The 19,708-nt window shown below is 56.5% G+C and overlaps 1 protein-coding gene and 1 long non-coding RNA gene across 6 annotated transcripts in view; one reads left to right on the plus strand and one right to left on the minus strand.

Annotated features, from left to right (window-relative positions):
• GSE1 (Gse1 coiled-coil protein) overlaps positions 1 to 19,708 on the plus strand; it is a 498,642-nt gene that overhangs the window by 375,631 nt on the left and 103,303 nt on the right. For 2 of the 5 annotated variants that reach the window (XM_032284601.1, XM_032284603.1), the window contains exon 1: positions 5,872 to 7,435. The exons of the other annotated variants lie outside the window; for them this stretch is intronic. In XM_032284601.1, the coding sequence (XP_032140492.1) occupies positions 7,399 to 7,435 (37 nt within the window). In that variant the 5' untranslated portion in view covers positions 5,872 to 7,398. Of the gene's footprint in view, positions 1 to 5,871; positions 7,436 to 19,708 lie in introns of those variants that run through there. 5 annotated transcript variants of the gene reach the window in all.
• LOC116555717 lies at positions 13,900 to 18,605 on the minus strand. Its single transcript, XR_004270637.1, has 3 exons — positions 18,286 to 18,605; positions 16,879 to 16,883; positions 13,900 to 14,020 (listed from the first exon to the last, which is right to left on the minus strand). It is a non-coding gene; the product is annotated as an uncharacterized LOC116555717 (long non-coding RNA).

Genomic DNA, 19,708 nt, shown 5'->3' on the forward strand with positions numbered 1-19,708 from the left:
TTTTTTTTTTTTTTTTTTTTTGAGATGGAGTTTCACTCTTGTTACCCAGGCTGGAGTGCAATGGCGTGATCTCGGCTCACCGCAACCTCCGCCTCCCGGGTTCAGGCAATTCTCCTGCCTCAGCCTCCTGAGTAGCTGGGATAACAGGCATGTGCCACCATGCCCAGCTAATTTTTGTATTTTTAGTAGAGACAGGGTTTCACCATGTTGACCAGGATGGTCTCGATCTCTTGACCTCGTGATCTACCCGCCTCAGCCTTCTGAAGTGCTGGGAGTACAGGCGTGAGCCCCCGCGCCCGGCTGACGGGGTCTTACTCTATTGCCCAGGCGGGAGTGCCATAGTGTGATCTCGGCTCACTGCAACCTCTGCCACCCAGGTTGAAGTGATTGTCCTGCCTCAGCCTCCTGAGTAGCTAGGATTACAGGCGCACCATCACGCCGTGCTAATTTTTGTATTTTTAATAGAGACGGGGTTTCACCACATTGGCCAGGCTGGTCTCAAACTCCTGACCTGGTGATCTGCCCACCTCGGCCTCCCAAAGTGCTGGGATTACAGGTGAGAGCCACCGTGCCTGGGGTGGAGATTCTTAATTACATCTTCACAGACTCTTTCTAAATAGGGCCACATTCACAGGTACCAGGCAGACATACCTTTTATCTCTTCTTTTTTTCTTTTCTTTTTTTTTGAGACAGGGTCTTGCCCTGTCACCCAGGCTGGAATGCAGCAGCATAAACATGGCTCACTACAGACTTGATTTCCTGGGCTCAAGAAATCCTCTTGCCTCAGCTTCCCATGTAGCTGGGACTATAGGCACACATGCCACCAAACCTGGCTAACATTTTTATTTTTATTTTTGTAGAGATGGAGTCTCACCATGTTGCCCAGGCTGGTCTTGAACTCCTGGGTTCAAGAAGTCCTTTCACCACCTCGGCCTCCCAAGTGTTGGGATTATGGGTATAAGCCACTGTACCTGGCGATGTGGACATAACTTTTGGCAGATTACCATTCTCCTGCTGCCCGGGGTAGGCTGGCTAGGCCTCGGCTCTGAGATGAGACAGCACACATGGGTGGGGCGTGCCCTGTAGCTCCCACCAAGAAAGGTAAAAACAGAAGCTGGATATGCAGAAGTCACTGTGAGGTGCGACCAGACAGAGGTTCCCTTTTCTCTTTCAACTTCAGACTGGCCTGAGACTTGGAATGTTCATAGACAGTCCAGTGACTTCAGAACTAGAGCCAGACAGAAAGAGAAACAGGGTGTGTCCCCTCCCTGTATGCCCTTGGTGAGTTCCTTCATTTTTCTCGGCCTCAGCATCCTTATGCACAAAACTGGGTAATGGCCATTGCGGTGTCTGTCTCAAGGGGAGGGGATGCTGGGGCAGGTCCCAAGTAAGATGACATTGCAGGAAACCTGGCAGCGTGGAGCCCCGGTGCCTGAGGCCCCATCCGTGGGAGCTGCTGTTAGTGTCCTTACACCCCTGTTATCGGAGTCGCCGGACTGATGGCTGCTCTGTTCTCGGAGTCTCTGTGCGCCTGTCGCCACAGTCATTACACACATCTGCCTCAAGTGCAGGGGTGATTCACCTCATTTTCCAGGTAAGGAAACTGAGGTCAGAATGTTGACATCACCACCCAAGGGCATGCAGAGGGTGGGGCCCAGAGGGAATTTGAAGTCTGACTGCAAACCTTTCCTGATGGTAATGAATATGCACTCTGAGCCAGCCTGGGTTCCCACCCCAGCTCTGCCACCCACTGGCTGTGTGTCCTTGGGCAGGTTGCTTGACCTCTCTGTGCTTCATCTGAAAAATGGAACTCATGGTGACCTTGAACAAGATTGTCAGGAGGATCCAATGCGCTATCCAGGAAAAGTGCTTAGAACAGCAGCTGGCACAGACTGAGCACGTGGGAAGCATCAGCTGGTATTATTACCCTAAGAGGGAAACAGAGGCTGCCCACCAGAGGACAGACAGGGCATTCCAGGTTAGCCATGCAGCTTCCTGCCCCTCCCTTTCCTGGAATCTGGGGAGCAGCGCTCCTCTCCACAGGGGTTGGTTGCAGCCTGGCCTTGCGGGACCACCAGATGCCCGTGGGCACAGTTCCCAGCCGAGGCACCCGCCTCGTGCACTCCAGGCCCCAGCCTGCAGCCTCAATTTTCCTAGCACGTGCTGGGAGGCTATTTATATTGCTCTCAGCTGACTCTCTTGGCCAGCTAGGCTGTCTCTGTGCTGTGGTGAAGGCGGCCCCGCTAGAGGAGTCTGGAGACCCTCTATTGTGAAGGTACAGATGATTGGGGGTCCCTGCATCTTCAGGGTAGGGATTTGGTGGGCTACATACGACCTCCTGAGAGGTTTTTCTCTCCCAATAGAGATGAAGAGATGAAGCAATTTTCTTTTTTTGAGACGGAGTCTAGCTCTGTAGCTCAGTGGTGCAATCCTGGCTTACTGCAACCTCTGCCTCCCAGGTCCCTGTTCAAGAAATTCTCCTGCCTTAGCCTCCTGAGTAGCTGGGATTACAGGTGAGTGCCACCATGCCCAGCTAATTTTTTTTTTTTTTTTTTGTATTTTTAGTAGAGATGGGGTTTCACCATGTTGGCCAGGCTGGTCTTGAACTCCTCACCTCGTGATCTGCCTTCCGCCTCAGCCTCCTACTCGTGAGCCACTGAATTTTCTCCTTTTTTTCTGCCGTATTCAGAATGTGGCCCTGAGCTGCTGGGCCCCATTCTTCCCTCTGACCCTGGGTGGGTTTGCAGCGTGGGCAGGGTTTCTCAGGTAGGTGCAGGGTGAGTTTGCTCCGTGGTGTCCCCAGCGTTTAACAAGGGGTACCTGGAGGCTCAGGTCTAGGTGATCCAGACTGCCCAGTTTCCTACCTCTTTTCCATAAATGTCTGACTCCTCTCTAGCGGTGAGCTCAGGGACAGGGAGAGACGGCATTGCCACCACTGGGGTTTTCCAGAGAAGTGTGGGTGGAGAGAAATAGAGACATCCTTTGCTTGGACAGAATCCCTCTGGGATGAAATCTTACAAAGGGCACTGCCCTTCTCACCTGGGCACCTGGCACTCCATCCTGGTGTGGCCTAGACTAGTGGCCCGTGACCCCTAGCCAGGCCATAGGCACCCTCAGAGGTGGGAGTGCGGCTCCCCTGGGAATGAATGGCTGTAGTGATGGCTTCCAAAAACCACAGCCAAGCCACAAGGGTCAGTGGAAAGGGGAAAATCCTTCCCACTACCGCGTTCAGCCCCATCATGGCAAACAACCGGACATTCAATGGAAAGCTGCCAGGGAGGCCGCGGCGGGGCATGGTGGGGTTCCTTGCTGTTCCTCAGCTGCTTGGCATTGGGTGGGCCGCTGCGGTGTAACCACCCTCCCATGGTGAATCGCATATTTTCCTCCCTTACAAAGGTCCCTGTCACCAGGAAATGTCACTAACCTACTTTGAGACGTCCAGACCCAGGGCCAGAGGAGGCTGAGCCATCACTAGAATCTTACAGCTCTCTTTCCCAAGGGTGTGGCTAAAAGCAATTAGGTAATTCGATGCAGGCATTCAAATACTTATTGGGGGAGATGCTTGTCTTGGAGAAGGAAGCAAAAATCAGCTGGGAGCTGGCCCACCAGCATGCGGCTCCTCTCTGGTCCTCTCCTTCCTGGTCTGGCCTACCCACCACCAGCCAGGCCTGGGGAGCTCTCCAAGCCCCAGCCTTGCCTCTCCTCCCTCAGTTTCCGTCTCAGGTGGACTTTGATGGCTGGCTCCAAGTGGTCTTGCCTGGAAGCCAGGCTGATGGGAGCTCCAGACTAGAGACCCCTTTCCCTTTCCCCACAGGTGGCTCCCAGGAGGCAAGCTTCTTTCTGGCATCGTGTTCCCCGCTGGAGCAGGGGAAGGGGGGCACCCAGCAGATTGGGGGAGCACCCCTCCCTCTGTACCATGCCTGTGATTGGCCCATAATTACAGGTTTATTGCCTGTACAGCTATTGTGTAATGACATGTTTGCAAATTAATTTTTATGGCTCCTGCCATTAGCATATACAGTAGAAGAAGGTTTAGTATTAATTACTACTGTTGTTCGTGTAATCCCGGAGAATTAAAAACCAATAAAAGACTGACAACAGAAACTGATAGTTTAGGGTCTTTTAAAAATAGTTTTTTTCCCCCCTAAGTAAGATGGGAGACTTTTCCAATTTGAGGCGTTAGCGGGTGGGCGGTAGCCCACCCGGGCGGTCTAACCCAGGTCCTGGCCGTCGCCACCCCCCCACCCCGGCCCCCCAGGGGCACAGATTGAACAGCGCGCGGGTGACAAATGGGTGATAAATGGGTGGGAGGGGGAAGCGGGGGCTGGAGGGGAGGCCCGGCGGGGCGCGCAGGGTGGGGACAGGGAGGGCAGGTGCTGGACCCCGACCCCGCCGCCCCGCTTGCCAGGCCGCCGCCGCCGGCGGGTGCAAGGGGAGGTGCAGAGAGCGCAACACCACGCAGCTCCGGAAACAAAGGGCCGCCGGCGCCGAGGGCCTGGCGCGACCTCCAGGGTCAGCGCGGGGCGGAGCAGCCTGAGGCTGGCGGCGGGCGCGGGCGGCCCCGGGCGGCCGGTTTCCTCCAGGTCAGCAGCTCTGGCGCCCTCCCCTGCGCACGCGTGCGCTCGGCCGCCCGCGGGGAGGGGGCGCCAGGCGGGGACAGCAGCGAGCTGGGGGACTCCGAGACGCTCCTCGCACCCCCGGCGGCCGGGCCCCGGAGGAAGGCGGCCGCCCGCACGCCGCAGCCACCGAGCCGCAGGCGGCAGCGGGGAAGAGCGCCACCCCTCCCGTGGCGGCGAGCGCTCCGCCCAGCTCATTTAAGATTTTTTCTGGCGGGGTAGGCGAGGGTTTGGCGAGTGGCTTGGAGAGGTCAAAAGGCACGCCGCTCCCGCCCCCAACCTCCTCCAATGTGCCCACCGGAGCTTTTCTCTAGGGTATCGTATTCCGGGAGTTCAGCTGTCATTTGAAACCGCAGCGTTTAGCAGGGACCCCGGGGCTGCCGCTGGGGACCCCTGATTTACGCAGTGGTTGGAGAGCGTTGGCAGGAACCCAAGCCCGGCGTGACCGCGGTGCCCCGCCGTGCGTACCTGCGGGCTCAGGTCTGTTCCTCAAACCATGATTGTTATCTGGGGTCAAAAGGTGACCCCTTAGTGTCACCAAGTCGTGATTCCCGCTGGTTGTGCCACCGAGGGGCCCTTCAGGAGGTAAAAGGGCTTGAAAATAAATTGTCACATCAAGAGGCAGCTTTGCAGCGTGCGTTCAAGGAGGGGGTCGGGGGACGTGGGTAAATGGATCCTGTCTCTTTAAAATCGCTGGGCTGGACAATGAGCGCACAGGATGTGGTTTGGCGGCAGGGTTTTTTCCCCTTCGATTTGGGGAATTATCACATGGGGCCTTCTTGAGCTGGTGTGAAAGGGAGGCGGCGTGGGGAGGAGAGATACAGGCTCCACACTCACACACACACTCTGTGCAGTCGATCGTTTTCTTAAACCAAATTAGCCGGGGCTCTCGTTACTATGGTGCAGCCGGGGCTTGCAGAATCCCAGTAATAGCGTTTATTAGGTCTATTTGCCTGGAAGCATGCCTTCCCGGATCTGATAATGCACCAGAGCACGGAGAGTGTGGGAGATGCTATCAAGCATTTGATTACACTTGCAACAGGGATTTTTAGGGGGTGGGGTGAGGGGTGAGAGGGAAAGAAAGGAGGGAAACAAACCGCTCGCCCGAGGAGCTCACCGGGGCCGGCCGGCGTGTGCGTTGCCGCAGCCCCGCGTGGGTTCCACACAAGGCGGTCCCGGGTCACGGTGTGGGGATTCTCCTCCCGGGTCCTGGCGGAGAGCGAACTCCTGGCTCCCGCAGCTGTCAGTCGTGGGTGGGGAGGGAGGGAGGACGGGCGGGCGGGCGGCCAGAGCGCGGAGTTGGGCAGCCGGAGGGGGGACCAGCGGCGCCCGCAGCCGCCCACTGTTTGCAAACGGCCCCCGCTTGGGAGCGAAGGGGAGCACCCCGCCTCCAGCAGCGGCACCCTCCCCAGGTTTGGAGAGGGGTGCCCGGCTTCCTGCGCCCCGCTCGCGTCCGCATGGATGTGCCGCCCAGCTCGGCGGCCGCGCGGGGGGAAGCTCGCAAGTGAAACTATTATTATCGCCCTGCGAAGCATGGAGCTGTTGGAAGATGCCGCGTAGAGACGGAAGGAGCCGCCGCCGCCTTCAGCCGCCCGCCGCTGCGCCCCTACCCTTTCGCTTTCATTAGGGGAGACAAATCTGCTGTCAGGCAGCCAGCTTTCCAATTTACCGATAATGATTCTTGCATGAAAATTGATCGAGGGGCTCTCCACCGCCGTGCGCTCTGCCTGCCTCCCCGTTCTCCTCCTGCCTCCTTCTGCCCAGGCGCCAGAGCCCCCGCGAGTTCTTTCTCCTCCTCCTTCCACCCCCTCTGTCTGAGTCAGTGGTGGGACGCCAGGCCAGGGAGATAACCAAAAAAGGGGGGAGGGGTGTTGGTGGCGAGAGGGGGAGGGGAGCCGGCGCCCCGGCCTGCTTTCTCCTGCCGGAGACTTGTTTGCAATCGTTGCTGCTTTTATTTACGAGAAGAAATCTCCCCCTCGGTACTTCTTGGCTGTTTGGGTATTAATTTTCTCCTCTCCCCTCTCCCGCTCGCCCCCTCCTCCTCTCCCCGCCACCCCGCCCCTCCTCATCCAGTAGCTAAGGGGAAACAAAACAAAGCCGATTTCTCCTTGGCAACAAGAGATACCCCCTCCCGCCGCCCCCCCTTCCTTTTTCCTTCTGGTTCTGAACGTGAAACCCTGTTGGAAACAGGTCTCTTGACCCTCGCCCTTGACATTCAAATGGCTGAATGGAGGAGAGATTGCTACTCGCACGTCTTGGGGGCTGGTTTTTTTTTCTCTTCCCCCCCTTTTCCTTTCAAATGAGTAATCCCTGAAGATCTTAACCCCCCAATTTCATCACCCTCACCTCCCCCCTTTATTTTTCTCTCGCTTCTCTTCCCCGCCTGCTTCCCTCCGCCGTGCTCCCCCCTCCTTTTTTTAATTTGCATCTCAAGTCCAAAAGGCAGAAAATACACACGCGGCGAAGACACCCGGGCAGCCGTGGAGGCTCCGGCCCGTCCTTGGTCGTCAATTACCTCATTGTGGATCTGCCAGGGCCAAGGTGGCCGAAATTGCCCGGGCGCTGGCCGGAGAGAGAGCCTTTTGATCATCTTGTGTTGGGGGGGGAAAAAGACTGATTTTTTTTTTTCGTCGCTCTCGGGATCGCTCTTCTGCCTTTATTTTATTGTTTTGGACATTTTTGAGCGCCGTGGCTTGAACGGTGCTTTTTGTTCATTGCTGGGTTTTAATATTATTTTCCTTCTTTATCCCTCTCTGGCCACTATGGAATTCTAATTTGAACCATGTTTGGATTGAAGCCGCCGCTGTATTACTTACCAGGTAAGCAAGCCGTGCGCCTCCCCGGGTCCCGCGCGGCGCCGGCGCGCCCGGGACCCTCCCTCATCCGATCCCCCTCCCAGACCCCCCAGCCAGGGTCGGGGCAGTGGGTCCGCGGTGCCCCCCGCGGGCGGGCGCGCGCGTGGCCTCGGATCCTCCCGCCTGGGTCAAGCCCGCGGTGTGCGCGGCTACGTGCGGCGGGGAGCGCCCACCCGGCCCGCCGCCCCCACCGCGCAGCCGCCGGGGGTTGCGCGTCTCGCTCCTTTTGTCTGCCCGGAGCCGGCTCCGCCGCGGCGGCGCGGCGAGCGGCCGAGGCACTTAAGCCTTCCAAGGTGAATTACGCGCCGAGTGTGAAGTTACTTTGCTGCAGGCCGCCCCGATCGGGTAGCATGCCCCCCACCCCAGTCCTGGGGCTGATTTCCCTCTCGCTCCAGCCAACCCCCTTGCGCGGTCTCAGCGCGAGCGTCCCTCGCCGGCCCCCCCATCCCGTCGCCCCCCTTCCTGCCTGGGATTCCCTGGAAGGTTTTGTTCCGCCGAGGTCGGAGGAGGGGGCCGGGGAAGCTCAGGGGGGTATTTGGCGTGGCTTCCTGTTTCCTTAACCTTCCTGCGCCGTGACAGCCGCTCGCCCTGTAACTTTCTGTTTCGGGGCTAGTCGCGCTTTCAGCCTGGAGGGGAGGGGGGGGCTGACAGCTGGAGGTTTGGGGAGCCCCTCCTGAATTCACCTTATTTGGACTTCTAAACCTTAAAATTGAGTGTAGACTAAATGGAAGCTGGTGATCCAGAAATTCTGGCGAGGGAGCCCTCGGTGGTGGACCCCAGGGCCCTCCCCCACGGCGCCCCGGCACCACCACCCCTGTTCCCCCCGGCGTCGGGGAGAAACGCACCGGCCTGCCCCAGGTATGGCCATGTGACCGCAGGTCAGGAAGGTTGTGCTGATTGTGGCCACAGGTTCTAGGAATGAGCTGATTTTATTTTTCCTCCCTCCCTTTGAGGTGATCTCCCTTCAGCTTTGACACACCGTACCTAATGAAGGTGGGGTGTAGGGGGAGGAGGTGATGTGGGGGTGTAGAGAGGAGAGGGGAAGTTCCTAATTTTCCAGTGGTGAGGCTTATAAAATTCTGCAGAAGCCGCTGCCCTGGAGCTTTATTTCTGAATTGTTTTGCTGGGGAGAGGTGCACGTGGCCGGGTGTTCGGTTTCAGGTTTTTTTTTTTTTTTTTTTTCTTTCTCTGTTCAGAAGATCCTGTCACTTTTGCTGAGGCTTCCACCTCGCCCTGGAGTCCCCAAAAGGAGTGTGTGGGGGGAGGAAGGGGCCTGGATAGGACCCACTTCCCTTGGATCTGGCCTTTGCTGCCCTAACCAGGGCAAACGTTTTCACTGAGTTAATAGAGCAGGGTGGAGGGTCACCAGAGTCCAAATGACTTAAAAAAAAAAAAAAAAAAAAAAAAAAAAAAAGTGGGGGGGAGGCAGGAAAAACTCCTCCTTTAGGAACTCTGTACTTTATTCTTTTTGAGTTTCCTGGTGTCTGTTTTAGTTCCCAGTAACTGACCAGGGCCATGTTTTTTTGCTTGGTGTCTATGCTGTTTTTATAGGAAGAATACTGAATATTTCCCAGCGTTTCCATTTCATTCTTGATCTCTTTCCTCCCCCCATCCACTGCCGGAAATGCAAATCAACAAACAGCAAGCTTGGCTTTTCCCTCCCTCCGCACTTCCCTTAGCGGATCCAATCCAAATTAGAACCGGGAATCCCCAACTTAGTAAAATAAAGGTTGTAAGGCGAGGGTGGAATGAGCCTTATGGGAGCTCAGAGCCATCTCCCCCATCGGAAGATTCCAGGTAAATGAGGGCTGGGTGTGAGGCGGTGACATTCCCCAGAGCCCTTTAACCCAAAATGTAACAGATCCTCTTGCTGTATCTGGGTTTTTCTTGTCTGCCTCCTCCTGGGCTGTGGCTGGGGAAAAGCAGAGAGCTTGTGCCTCCCCCGCAGCTGTGCCTGCCTTGGAGGCGCTCAGGACAAGCTTGTGCCAAGAATGAATCTTCTTAAGTACAGGGCGTCTTCAAAGCACAGGTGTTTGTAATCTACACCCCTCTTCACCTGCCACTGGAGGCTGCTGGTGCATATTTATTCATCAGGTGACCGATTTTCTATTTACACAGAGTCTCAGAAGAGGAGGAAGTGTCAGGCTAGGAAATTCAAAGCTATTAAGGAAGGTCTGCCCAGGCTGGTGTAAAGCCCCCAGTGGGCAGGCAGGAGGGGTGACGTTTGTCACGACCCCCAGGGAGATGAGGGGAGGGGAGGTTGGAGCCAGTCTCAGCCTGTGGGTGCAGGCTTTTCCTGCATCGTAGTGTTTTGGTTGTATTTAAAGTCCCCACTGGGCTTTTATGCTTTATTGTCTTAGTGTAATATTCAGGGTGAGGGCTTACGGGGAAGAACCACACTCAGGTGCCCAGGCTTCCCAGGCCTGGGGTTAATGTGTTGAGAGTGATGGTAACAGCAGCGGCCTTGTCTTTTTTTTTTTTTTTTTTTTGAGATGGAGTCTCTGTGTCACTCAGGCTGCAGTGCAGCGGTGTGATCTCTGCTCACTACGGCCTCTGCCTCCCTGGTTCAAGAGATTCTCCTGCCTCAGCCTCCGGAGTAGCTGGAATTACACCTGCCACCATGCCAGGCTAATTTTCGTATTTTTAGTAGAGATGTGTTTTCGCCATGTTGGCCAGGCTGGTCTCGAACTCCCGACCTCGGGTGATCCATCCATCTTGGGCTCGCAAAGTGCTGGGGTTACAGGCTTTACCTGCCCAGCCATGGCCTGGTCCTCTTGAGTGCTATCAGGCCCTGTTACAAATGCTTTGTGGGCTCTCTGTAGATCTCATTTTCTCTCTCTCAGATAGGTGCTGCCATCCGCCCATTTAACAGATGAGCAAAGTGAGGCCTAGGGGCTAAGCAGTTTGCCCAGCTTGGAAGCAGCGGAGCTGGGACATGAAGCTGGCTTCATCTGCCACGCTGATCTGGGAATGAGGAAGCTCAGGTGCAGCAGCCAGCCTGGCTTGCTTCGGGCCTGAGGTTCTGGATGACAGGCAGACCCCGCCCCACTGAGCCTGACTCCTGGGTGCTCTGCAGCCTCTTGGACTTGGTTTCCGTACCTGATGCCGGATCCCAGACACTGCAGGGAGCAAGGGCCCAGAACCCGCCTGTCCAGCCATTGCCCTGGGGGCAGTTCCCAGTCGGGCTGGCATCAGGTACCTGCTCCTCCTGTTTGACAGGCAAGAGGACTGAGGCTGGGCATTAGGTTTGAAGTCAGGCTCTGCCACTTGTGAGCTGTGTCCTTGGGCAAGTGACTGATGCTCTGAGTTGAGTCTGTTTTCCCATTGTAAGATGGGATCCATAATTGTATCTCCTTTGGGATCAGTGGAAGGCAAGGGTCAGCAATCCATGGCCAGGCCTGTTGTAAGTCAAGTTTCATTGGCACACAGCCACGCCTGTTCCTCTGGCAGCTTTCACATTATAATGGCCAAGTTGAATCTTGGGCAGAGACCGTCTGGGCTGGCCACGCCTAAAATCTTTAGTTACTATCCAGTCCTGAACAGGAGAAAAGGTGCCCACCCTCTGTTGCAAGAAATGGAATGAGCAGGTCCCCTGAAGATGGTGCCCAGGATGAAGTTAGCGCTTGAGATTCGAGTGATAAGTGTAATAGTCATCATTACGATTTTGTCACGGTCGTTATTATTGTTACGGAGGTGGAATTATTTGCAGCAAGTCACAGAGTTTTTTTTTGAGATGGAGTCTCGCTCTGTTGCCAGGCTGGAGTGCAGTGGTATGATCTCGGCTCACTGCATCCTCTGCCTCCCAGGTTCAAGTGATTCTCCTGCCTCAGCCTCCTGAGTAGCTGGGATTACAGGCATGCGCCACCATGCCCAGATAATTTTTTGTATTTTTAGTGTAGATGGGGTTTCATCATATTGGCCAGGATGGCCTCGATCTCTTGACCTCGTGATCCGCCTGCCTCAGCCTCCTAGAGGATTGCAGGCGTGCGCCACCGTGCCCAGCCAGGTCAGACCTTCTTAATGGGACCTGAACTCTTGTCTTTGGCCTGGGCTTCTTGCCACCGTGGTTGTAGTGTCTGCCTCTTGGTGGTGCTTCACTGGCCAGGGGAAAATGGTAGCCGTGTGGGGACGCTGGCTGCAGGGAGAGCAAGGTGCAGGGGCGTGTGTGAAAGGAGATGGGGCTGGCGGGTGGGAAGGCGCAAGGTGTGGCCTCCACCTTCCTGCAATTGGGGCGACTGGGAAACTCAAGCAGGGGTCCCTTCTCAAACCTTCCGCTGTATGTACTTGCGCCTAGATTCACCCTTTCCTGAACTCCACCAGGCATCTAGCCCCATGCTGGCAGGGGTAGGTGTCTCCTTTTTACTACTCAGTACCAGGCCGATAATAACAATCCTAAAAATAAAAAATAATAATAATAAGGACTGGGCAAGGTGTCTCACACCTATAATCCCAGCTCTTTGACAGGCTGAGGTGAGTGGATCACTTGAGACCAGCCTGGGCAACATGATAAGAACCCCTCTCTATAAAAAGTAAAAAAAAAAAAAAAAAAAGCCAATTTTGGTGGTGTGCCTGTAGACCCAGCCCCTCAGGAGGCTGAGGTGAGGGGATGTCCGCGGCCCGGGAGGTCGAGGTTGCGGTAGCCGTGATTGTACCACTGCACTGCAGCCTGGGCGACAGTGAGACTCTGTCTCAAAAACCAAAGCAAAACAAACAAAAAGGCCAGGCGTGGTGGCTCATGCCTGTAATCCCAGCACTTTGGGAGGCTGGAGTGGGCGGATCACCAGGTCAGGAGTTCAAGACCAGCCTGACCAACATGGTGAATTCCTGTCTCTACTAAAAATACAAAAATTAGCTGGATGGTGCGTACTTGCAATCCCAGCTACTCAGGAGGCCGAGGCAGGAGAATTGCTTGAACTGGGACCCGGGAGAGGGAGGTTGTAGTGAGCTAAGATTGTGTCACTGCACTCCAGACTACAGAGCAAGATTCTCTCAAAAAAAAAAAAAAAAAATATTAATGAAGAGGAAGAGGCAGTGGCTGCCTCTTGTGCCGTTCCCATTCCACACCAGACAAGGTGCTTCCTCAAAAGAAGTCTGGGAGATCAGCCTCCTCGTCCCACTTGACAGCTGGAGAAACTGAGGTACGCAGCGGTTGAGGTCACATGTGCAATAAGTGGTGCAGCCAGGCGCTGACCCCGCGCGGTCTGGCTCCAGAGTTGCTGTTTCGTAAATATTTGTTGACCGTGTTGAGGGGAGCTGGCCTCTGGTATTGGCAGTGGCGCCCTTCCAGCCTCTTATCTGGTTCCTGTCGTTTCTGGAGGGAGGACTCCTCAGCCATCAGCCGACCCCACCGCAGCCCCACACTGAACTCTGGGTGACCCTGGCCTTCTCTGAGGATCACTGTCCACTGCCGGGAAGGCTGCCCCGGGCCCTCCAGGGTGCTGGTCTCTGCGCAGGCCCCCCTGGGTTGGGGGTGGTGTCTGGAGGTGAGATCAAGCTGGAACCCAACTCCCAGGGTGCTGGGAGGCGAGGCGGGGAGGGGGCGCCCACAGGGATGGAGGTCTTGCATGGCCTCAGGCTTGTCACGGGACTTAGGAAACCATAGCTGTGGCAGGAACCTCCCAAGACCTGCTCCAGGGGCAGGTTACGTCTAATGGGACCTGACTCAGATAAAAGGAAAACATGGCTATTTTAGCTGTGATTGAGAAAGCTGCTTATTTACAGCTCAGAAACTCAGCGGGGACAGGCATTCCGGCTTCCATCTAGCACACTTTCCAGGCAGTCACTAATTAATCTTCCGATACCCCTGAGAAATGGGGAGGCCGCCACGGTTCCATCTGTCGCCTGGGAAAGCCGGGGGCCCTTTTGTCCCAGCTGCAGCTCAGCCCTTCTCTGAGGGGCCTGGTCTGGTTCCCACCCCCCTGCCCAATTTGGTTCTCATTAAGGTTTTTTTTTTTTCTTGCTTAAATGTGTTGTTGTTGCGCCGTGGGTGGGAAACTGATACAGTCCTGCTGGAAACTCTCTTGCTTCTTATCTCCTTGGCTCTGGAGACAGAAGACGTTTCTTTGTACCCTGGGAGCAAATGGTCATTATGTTACCTGGATTCCGGCTCAGGAATGAGTGTCCTACGCAGGGGAAGCTCAGGGTAGGAGCCGCAGGTGGGCCGTGCCACACAGCTCCTGGGCAGAGCTGGTGAGAGGAGGCTGTGTCTGGACTTGGCCTCCTGCCTTGAACCTGGTGCTCCGTGTCACTTGTCTGTCCTCCCCCTGGACGTGGACACGTGTGAGGGGAGCAGCCCCACGGGGCTTCCACTCACCAGCGTCCCGTGGGATCGAGTCATCTGGTCTCCCTGGCATTGTGTAGATGAGGACATAGAGGTCAGGAGATTCCAAGGGGCCTGTTGACTTCACATTCTCTTCCTTAGACTTTCGGGGATACTGGGTGGTAGAGGCAGCCTCTTCATCAACTGGGGTGCATCCCATCGTACTCTTTGTGGGAAAATCATCAGACTGTTGTGGCCCCTAAAATGCCTTTCAGGAAGGATGGTGGGGTCTGGGATTGTCCCCTCCAGTGGTGTAGCTGCAGGGGCCGTGTGTTAGAAGGGAAGAGGGAATTTGGGGGTGAGGGAATAAAAATCTATGTGGTATCCTCCTCTGTTTTTTAAAGAGCTCCATATAGATTTAAAGTCCTTTTGTTAATTTAGGAACATAAAACCGTGTGATGTATAGTTTGGTTTGCTCGTAAAATGACTAAGTGTGGCATATTTAGTGCTGTGAAAGCTTGAGGTAAAAGGAAAAAAAATCAGTGAGAATTTTCTTACAAGTCTTTAGGGGAAAATGTTCTTTTCCGGCTTTTTCCCACCCATGCCAGGCCTCGGCAGCTGGGGTTGGGGCTGCTTGCTGCCCCTCAGCCCCACTTGCAGCCATCCTGGAAGCCTGGAGCGGGTGCTGGGGCTGGGGAATTGCGGGGGCAGGGCACTGGTGGGGTTGGGGACAGCCAGCTCCAGGTCTCATCCGCAGAGGGCCGTCACTCCCAGCCCTGGATCCCAGGCCTGCCGGAAGCCCAGGTCTTGAAGGCTCCGGGCAGCTCTGTCACCCTCTCCCTCCCACGGTGAAACAGGAAGCGCCCTCTGACCAGGCCTGGACCGCCGCCCAGTGGGCATTTGGCTGCTTGCTTAATGGCCCAGGGGGTCAGGAAGTCATGGAACATTGGACTTGGGAGGGACCTCAGGTCAGACGGCCTGTCCCTCCTGTCTCTGGACTTGGGGGTCTTGTGGTCACCTCAAGCTGAGCACATGCAGGTCCTGCCCTTGGTTGGACCCGGCTGTACCACTGTGGCAAGGTGGGATGTCGGTTTTTGCACGGAACACCTGCCTGTGACCCAGTCCTGTCCTCTGAGGACACAGGCCAAGCCTCCCATTCCTGAGCATCTGGCCTCCCCCTGAGCTGGGCAGGGCCTGTGCCAGTGGGTGCCATTTACTGCGCTGCATCCATTCACTGGGCAGGAGCAGCAAAGGAGGTCTGTGTCTTATCTGTAAGTCACTTTGGGAGCAAACAGAGCTGAGCAGAGGGAATGCTCTGGAAACTATTAGAAGCACTGCGGCAGAGGGAATCCAGGAAAGCTTTCTGGAGGAGGGGCACTAAAGGCAGGCTTTGGAAGTGTGGAGCTCTGAGGTGGGTGAGGCTGGGAGGAAGAGGCTAGCACAGTGAGGAGGGATGAGCAGAAACAGGGAATCTGGTCTTCCAAGACTTAGCACACTGAGCTCACGTTGGGTGTGCCGAGAGCTGGGCATGGGACCTTCCCGGCCCGAGTTGTGGTGGTGTGGGCGTGTGGACTGAGTAACCGGGGTGACAAGTACTGGAGCTAAGAGCTGTGAGTAGGATTTTCTTGGCATGCAGAGGAAAACAGTTTGGTTTGAGACGGGGGTGAAGGCGGTGTCCAAGAAGGCCACAGAGCGGAGGTGACATTTGAGCTGTCCTTCCTACTCTGGGGAAACCCACATTCCTCACCAGTGGGCACTTGGGAGGGAAGGCCACCACTCCTGTCCCTGTGCTCAGCAGCACCCTCTAGGGGTGGGGCTCTGAAGCCTGCGCTTCCCTCGGAGACACCACGGGGACACTCTCGGAGGGTGTTCACAGCAGGGCTGGTTCCAGAAGCCGAGGAACAGCAGGAGACAGTGTGCAGGCCGCAGGAGGCTGCGCGGAAGGGGCGGCTGTGCCTGTTTCCCGCTCCTCCCCGGCCAGCCTGGGAACTGCGAGTCCACATGCGCCAGGCCCTGCAGGCCAGAGAGATGCACTTGTTCCCGTCCTTGTCCGCAGAGAGCCGGGGGTGCGGCACATGGGGCCCTGCACAGCTTCCGGTGGGGAGCAGAGCCCAGAGGTTAGGGCGGGGAAAGTGCGGCGGGGGCTGGTGATGTGCGAATGAAGCCGGGGAGTGGGTAGGAGCCACGTCTTGGAGGGTCTTGAATGTCATCAAGCCAGTGACACGTGAACTCGATTCTGTTGTCAGTGAGAACCTGGGTTCTTAAAAGTAACCGCCGCGGCCAGGCACGGGTGGCTCACACCTGTAATCCCAGCACTTTGGGAGGCCAAGGCGGGCAGATCATGAGGTCAGGAGCTTGAGACCAGCCTGACCAACATGGTGAAACCCATCCCTACTAAAAATACACAAAAAATTAGCCAGGTGTGGTGGTGCGCGCCTGTAGCCCCAGCTACTCTGGAGGCTGAGGCAGGAGAATCACTTGAACCCGAGAGGCAGAGGTTGCAGTGAGCCCAGATGGTGCCACTGCACTCCAGCCAGGGCGACAGAGCACAATTCCATCCCAAAAAAAAAAAAAAAAAAAATGCAGGCAGCTCCCGGGCTTGTTCAACGCACGTACAGCATGAGCTGGGCACAGGAATACACCGCCAAGAAGCCCTAAGAGCTGTGTCCTCATGCAGTGCCCACGCCGGCGAGGGGCCCATGGTGAAGGGTCCTTCCAGGGAGACTCTGCAGAGAAGAGGGGGGCCTGGGGGGTACCGAGTCTGTTTCCTATGGAGTCTGCGTGTTCTTGAGCCCTCCCAGGGACTCCAGTGGCGGCTGGAGTGAGAGAACGGGCCTGACCCCTTTACCTGACCCTGGCCATCAGCAGGAGGTTCGGGAGTGGGCTGTGGGGTGAGTGGTGCTTGAACCTGGCCTAAGGCCGGAGAGAAGGTGTGAGAAGCAGCAGGAGGGACCCTGGGTCTCAGCCATGCTCCAGAAGGAGCTGGGTCCTGACGGTGAGGGTTCCCAGGTGTCCTTGCTGGGTCTTCCGGCAGGCCCTGCGGGCTCCAGGGCAGCAGGCTTTTCTGAGGCCACCGTTCTGCCTAGGCGCTGCGTTCCATCCTGCCTCTGCTCCTTACTGGCTGTGTGACTCTGCGCAGGTTCCTTACCCTCTCTGGATCTGTGTTTCCTCATCTGCTAAATGGGACCAGGAGCGGAGCCTGCCTCCTGGGGTTGCTGAGAGCGTGTGATGAGTTAACGGGAGGGCTGGAGGGACCAAGCGCTGTGGGACCCTGAGATGCAATTACCGTTTGGGGTGACAGCTCCTGGCTATGGGTGTCACACCGTCCATGTCTTAGATTTGGGAGTAGCCTGGAAGAGGAGGGCCCTACCCGGGAGACCTGGCCAAGTCACTCCACGTGGAAGCAGTGGGCTGGGCAGGGAGGGCCTCAGAGGAGCTCAGGCTCCCGAAATGGCTGTCAGCCAGCCTGGGCCATGCACAGCGCCGTGGTCACCAGGCGGCAAGTTCTGAATAAGTAAAGGAGAAATGGAATCGCCTGCTGGGGTCGTCCCGGTCTTCCCTCCACTGCCTCCCATGTAAGCAAAGCCGAATTGTGTGAACCTCGGCCCCGGAGTCAGTGGACGGAAGATGCCATTGGCCAGCCTGGCTTCCGTGGAGAATCTCATTGGAAAAGATTTCTTCTTCGACCTCCCTACCCCCAGAGGACTTCAGTGTCACCCTTGGCAAGTGACAAGCCCACCGCCAGCGCCCTGAGGCCGATGGCACCTTGTCTCAGACTCTGGGGCCTTTGAACTGGCCCGACCCTCCCCACGTCTCGTCATTCTTGTCCTGTAATTCACTTAGGATTAGCTTTCAGACCTCCTCGCTGGCCCTAACTTCTGTCGTCTTGGTAACTGTGTCAACCGTTTGCTGGCTTCCCGTGATTATCTGACAAGAGAAAGGGGGGCTGGCAGGGAACATAAAAGAAGGGAGGAGGAGATAATGCCGGGGTCTTAATTGAGCCTCGGAGGAAGGGCGGGGAGGTGAGGAGGGCCAGCCACTGCATGGGGGTCGGGCAGGCCTCTCACCAGCTCCAAAAACCTGTGTCTCTGTCGGAAGTGTCACTGCCTTTATCTTAGATCTTAAGGGCCCGGGGACGAGGTGTTACTCCCGCCCCCCTGCCGCCCAATTTCCCTCCTGAAACATTTCACTCACAGGCAGATTTCCACCGGCTTTATGAGAGCACTCGCCGCGGGGTGCTGGCCTGTGGGTGGGCAGGTCAGACCAACCATTTCGGGGGCTGGGGGGTGGGTCTGCGGGGGACCCAGACTCCTGGCATGGAGGAAGACTTCATGAGCAAGTGTGTGGTCCTAAACCACGGTTTATTCTCCCAGCTGCTGTGGGTTGGAGATTCAGAAAGGCAGTGGTGGGTCGAGCCAGGCTCTGGCCAGCTGCACCTGAAGACTAGGAGACCGGGTGGCTGGCTCTGCGGAGCCTGGGGTCGTCCGAAGGCTCTTCTCACTCCAGCCTGGCAGTTGGCGTGGGCTGTTGGCCAGACCACAGCCGGGGCCCTCACCTTAGGGCACCTCCTCGTGGCCCCTAAGTGTGGCATGAGCTTCCTCACAACGTGGCGGCCTCCGAGCTCCAAAGGCAGGGGTCCCAGCTCACAAGGGGGAAGCTGCAGGGCCCTTCAGGGTCTAGCCTCGAAAGGCAAGCCGTGCCACGCCGCATTCTACTGGTTGCAAGTGAGGGACAAGCCTGCCCAGATTCCGCTGGAGGGGAGTTAGGCTTCATCTCTTTGTTTGGTTGGTTGAGACAGGATCTCGTTCTGTGGCTCAGGCTGGAGTGCAGTGGTGCGGTCACAGCTCATTGCAGCCTCTACCTCCTGAGCTCAAGTGAACCTTCTGCTTCAGCCTCCCAGGTAGCTGAGATCTTAGATATGTACCCCCACACCTGGCTAATTTTTAAATTTGATGTAGAGACAGAGTCTTGCTATGTTGCCCAGGCTGATCTCCGATTCCTGGGCTCCGGTGATCCTCCTGCCCCGGCCCCCCAGTGGTGTTAGGATTACAGACAGGAGCCAGTATGCCTGACCTAGCCTCCAGCTCTTCATGGGGGAATGGCACCCTTGTGGAAGGGCATGGGTTTGGGAGATGTGGTTGATGTTGCCTCTCTGGAAGGTGTCATCAGCTGCACGTGCTCCACTCACCCGCGGCCTCTGTGGTCTGTTTCCGGATAGTGGTAGCCTTGCCTTGAGGAAGGAAAGCGATTCCATCCTTCTTTCACGGTCTGCTTCTGAAGTTTGCTGAAGACATGTGACATGGAGCTTTGTGGGCAGAGGCCTTGGTGCCCCGTGGGGGAGGCTGGTAGGCCTCCTGGATTGGCCTCTGCCGTCATGGCAGCCCCCAGTTTCAGATTCACCAGCCCCCTGAAATAACAGTGAGGGTCGTCTCTGAAAATGAAGGCGCTGTTTCTTGTCACAGAGGCAAGACCAGCCCCTCACTAGATCAGTGGGAAGACGGGAGTGCCTTTTGGGGAGCTACTAATGAGCTATGTCTGATTTTTATGAAACTCCATGGTAAATTATTAATTTGGGCCAGAAATGAAAGTGTGGAACCGGATAGGCTCATGAATATTCATTGTTAACTTCAGCACAGGGTTGATCAGTGGCCAGAGCAGGCAGCCAGCCTCGTGACCCAGATACGGGTTTATTACCTGGGGCGGAGGCTCTTGGGAAACCCTTCCCCGTTCACTCCCTTAGTTTCTTGGTCCAGAGGTGGGGCTGGCAAGTCACAGCTCATTAGCAAAGTTGAAGCCAGACCAGGATTGGGGCTGGGACCAGTTCAAGATGGGAGTGGAAGTCAGAGGGTTCTTGAGCCCCTGGGTCCCCCTGGGCTCACGGCGGCCTGTTGCCACTGTGGACCTGCTGATGAGTGTGACGTTGGTGCAGAAGGAGCTGGAAGCTCCTGCTTCTCTGCCCCTGGTCCCCTCATAGAGCC

Source organism: Sapajus apella, unplaced genomic scaffold (genome assembly GCF_009761245.1).
Source record: "Sapajus apella isolate SASKATOON/1434 unplaced genomic scaffold, GSC_monkey_1.0 scaffold15, whole genome shotgun sequence".
NCBI lineage: Eukaryota > Metazoa > Chordata > Mammalia > Primates > Cebidae > Sapajus > Sapajus apella.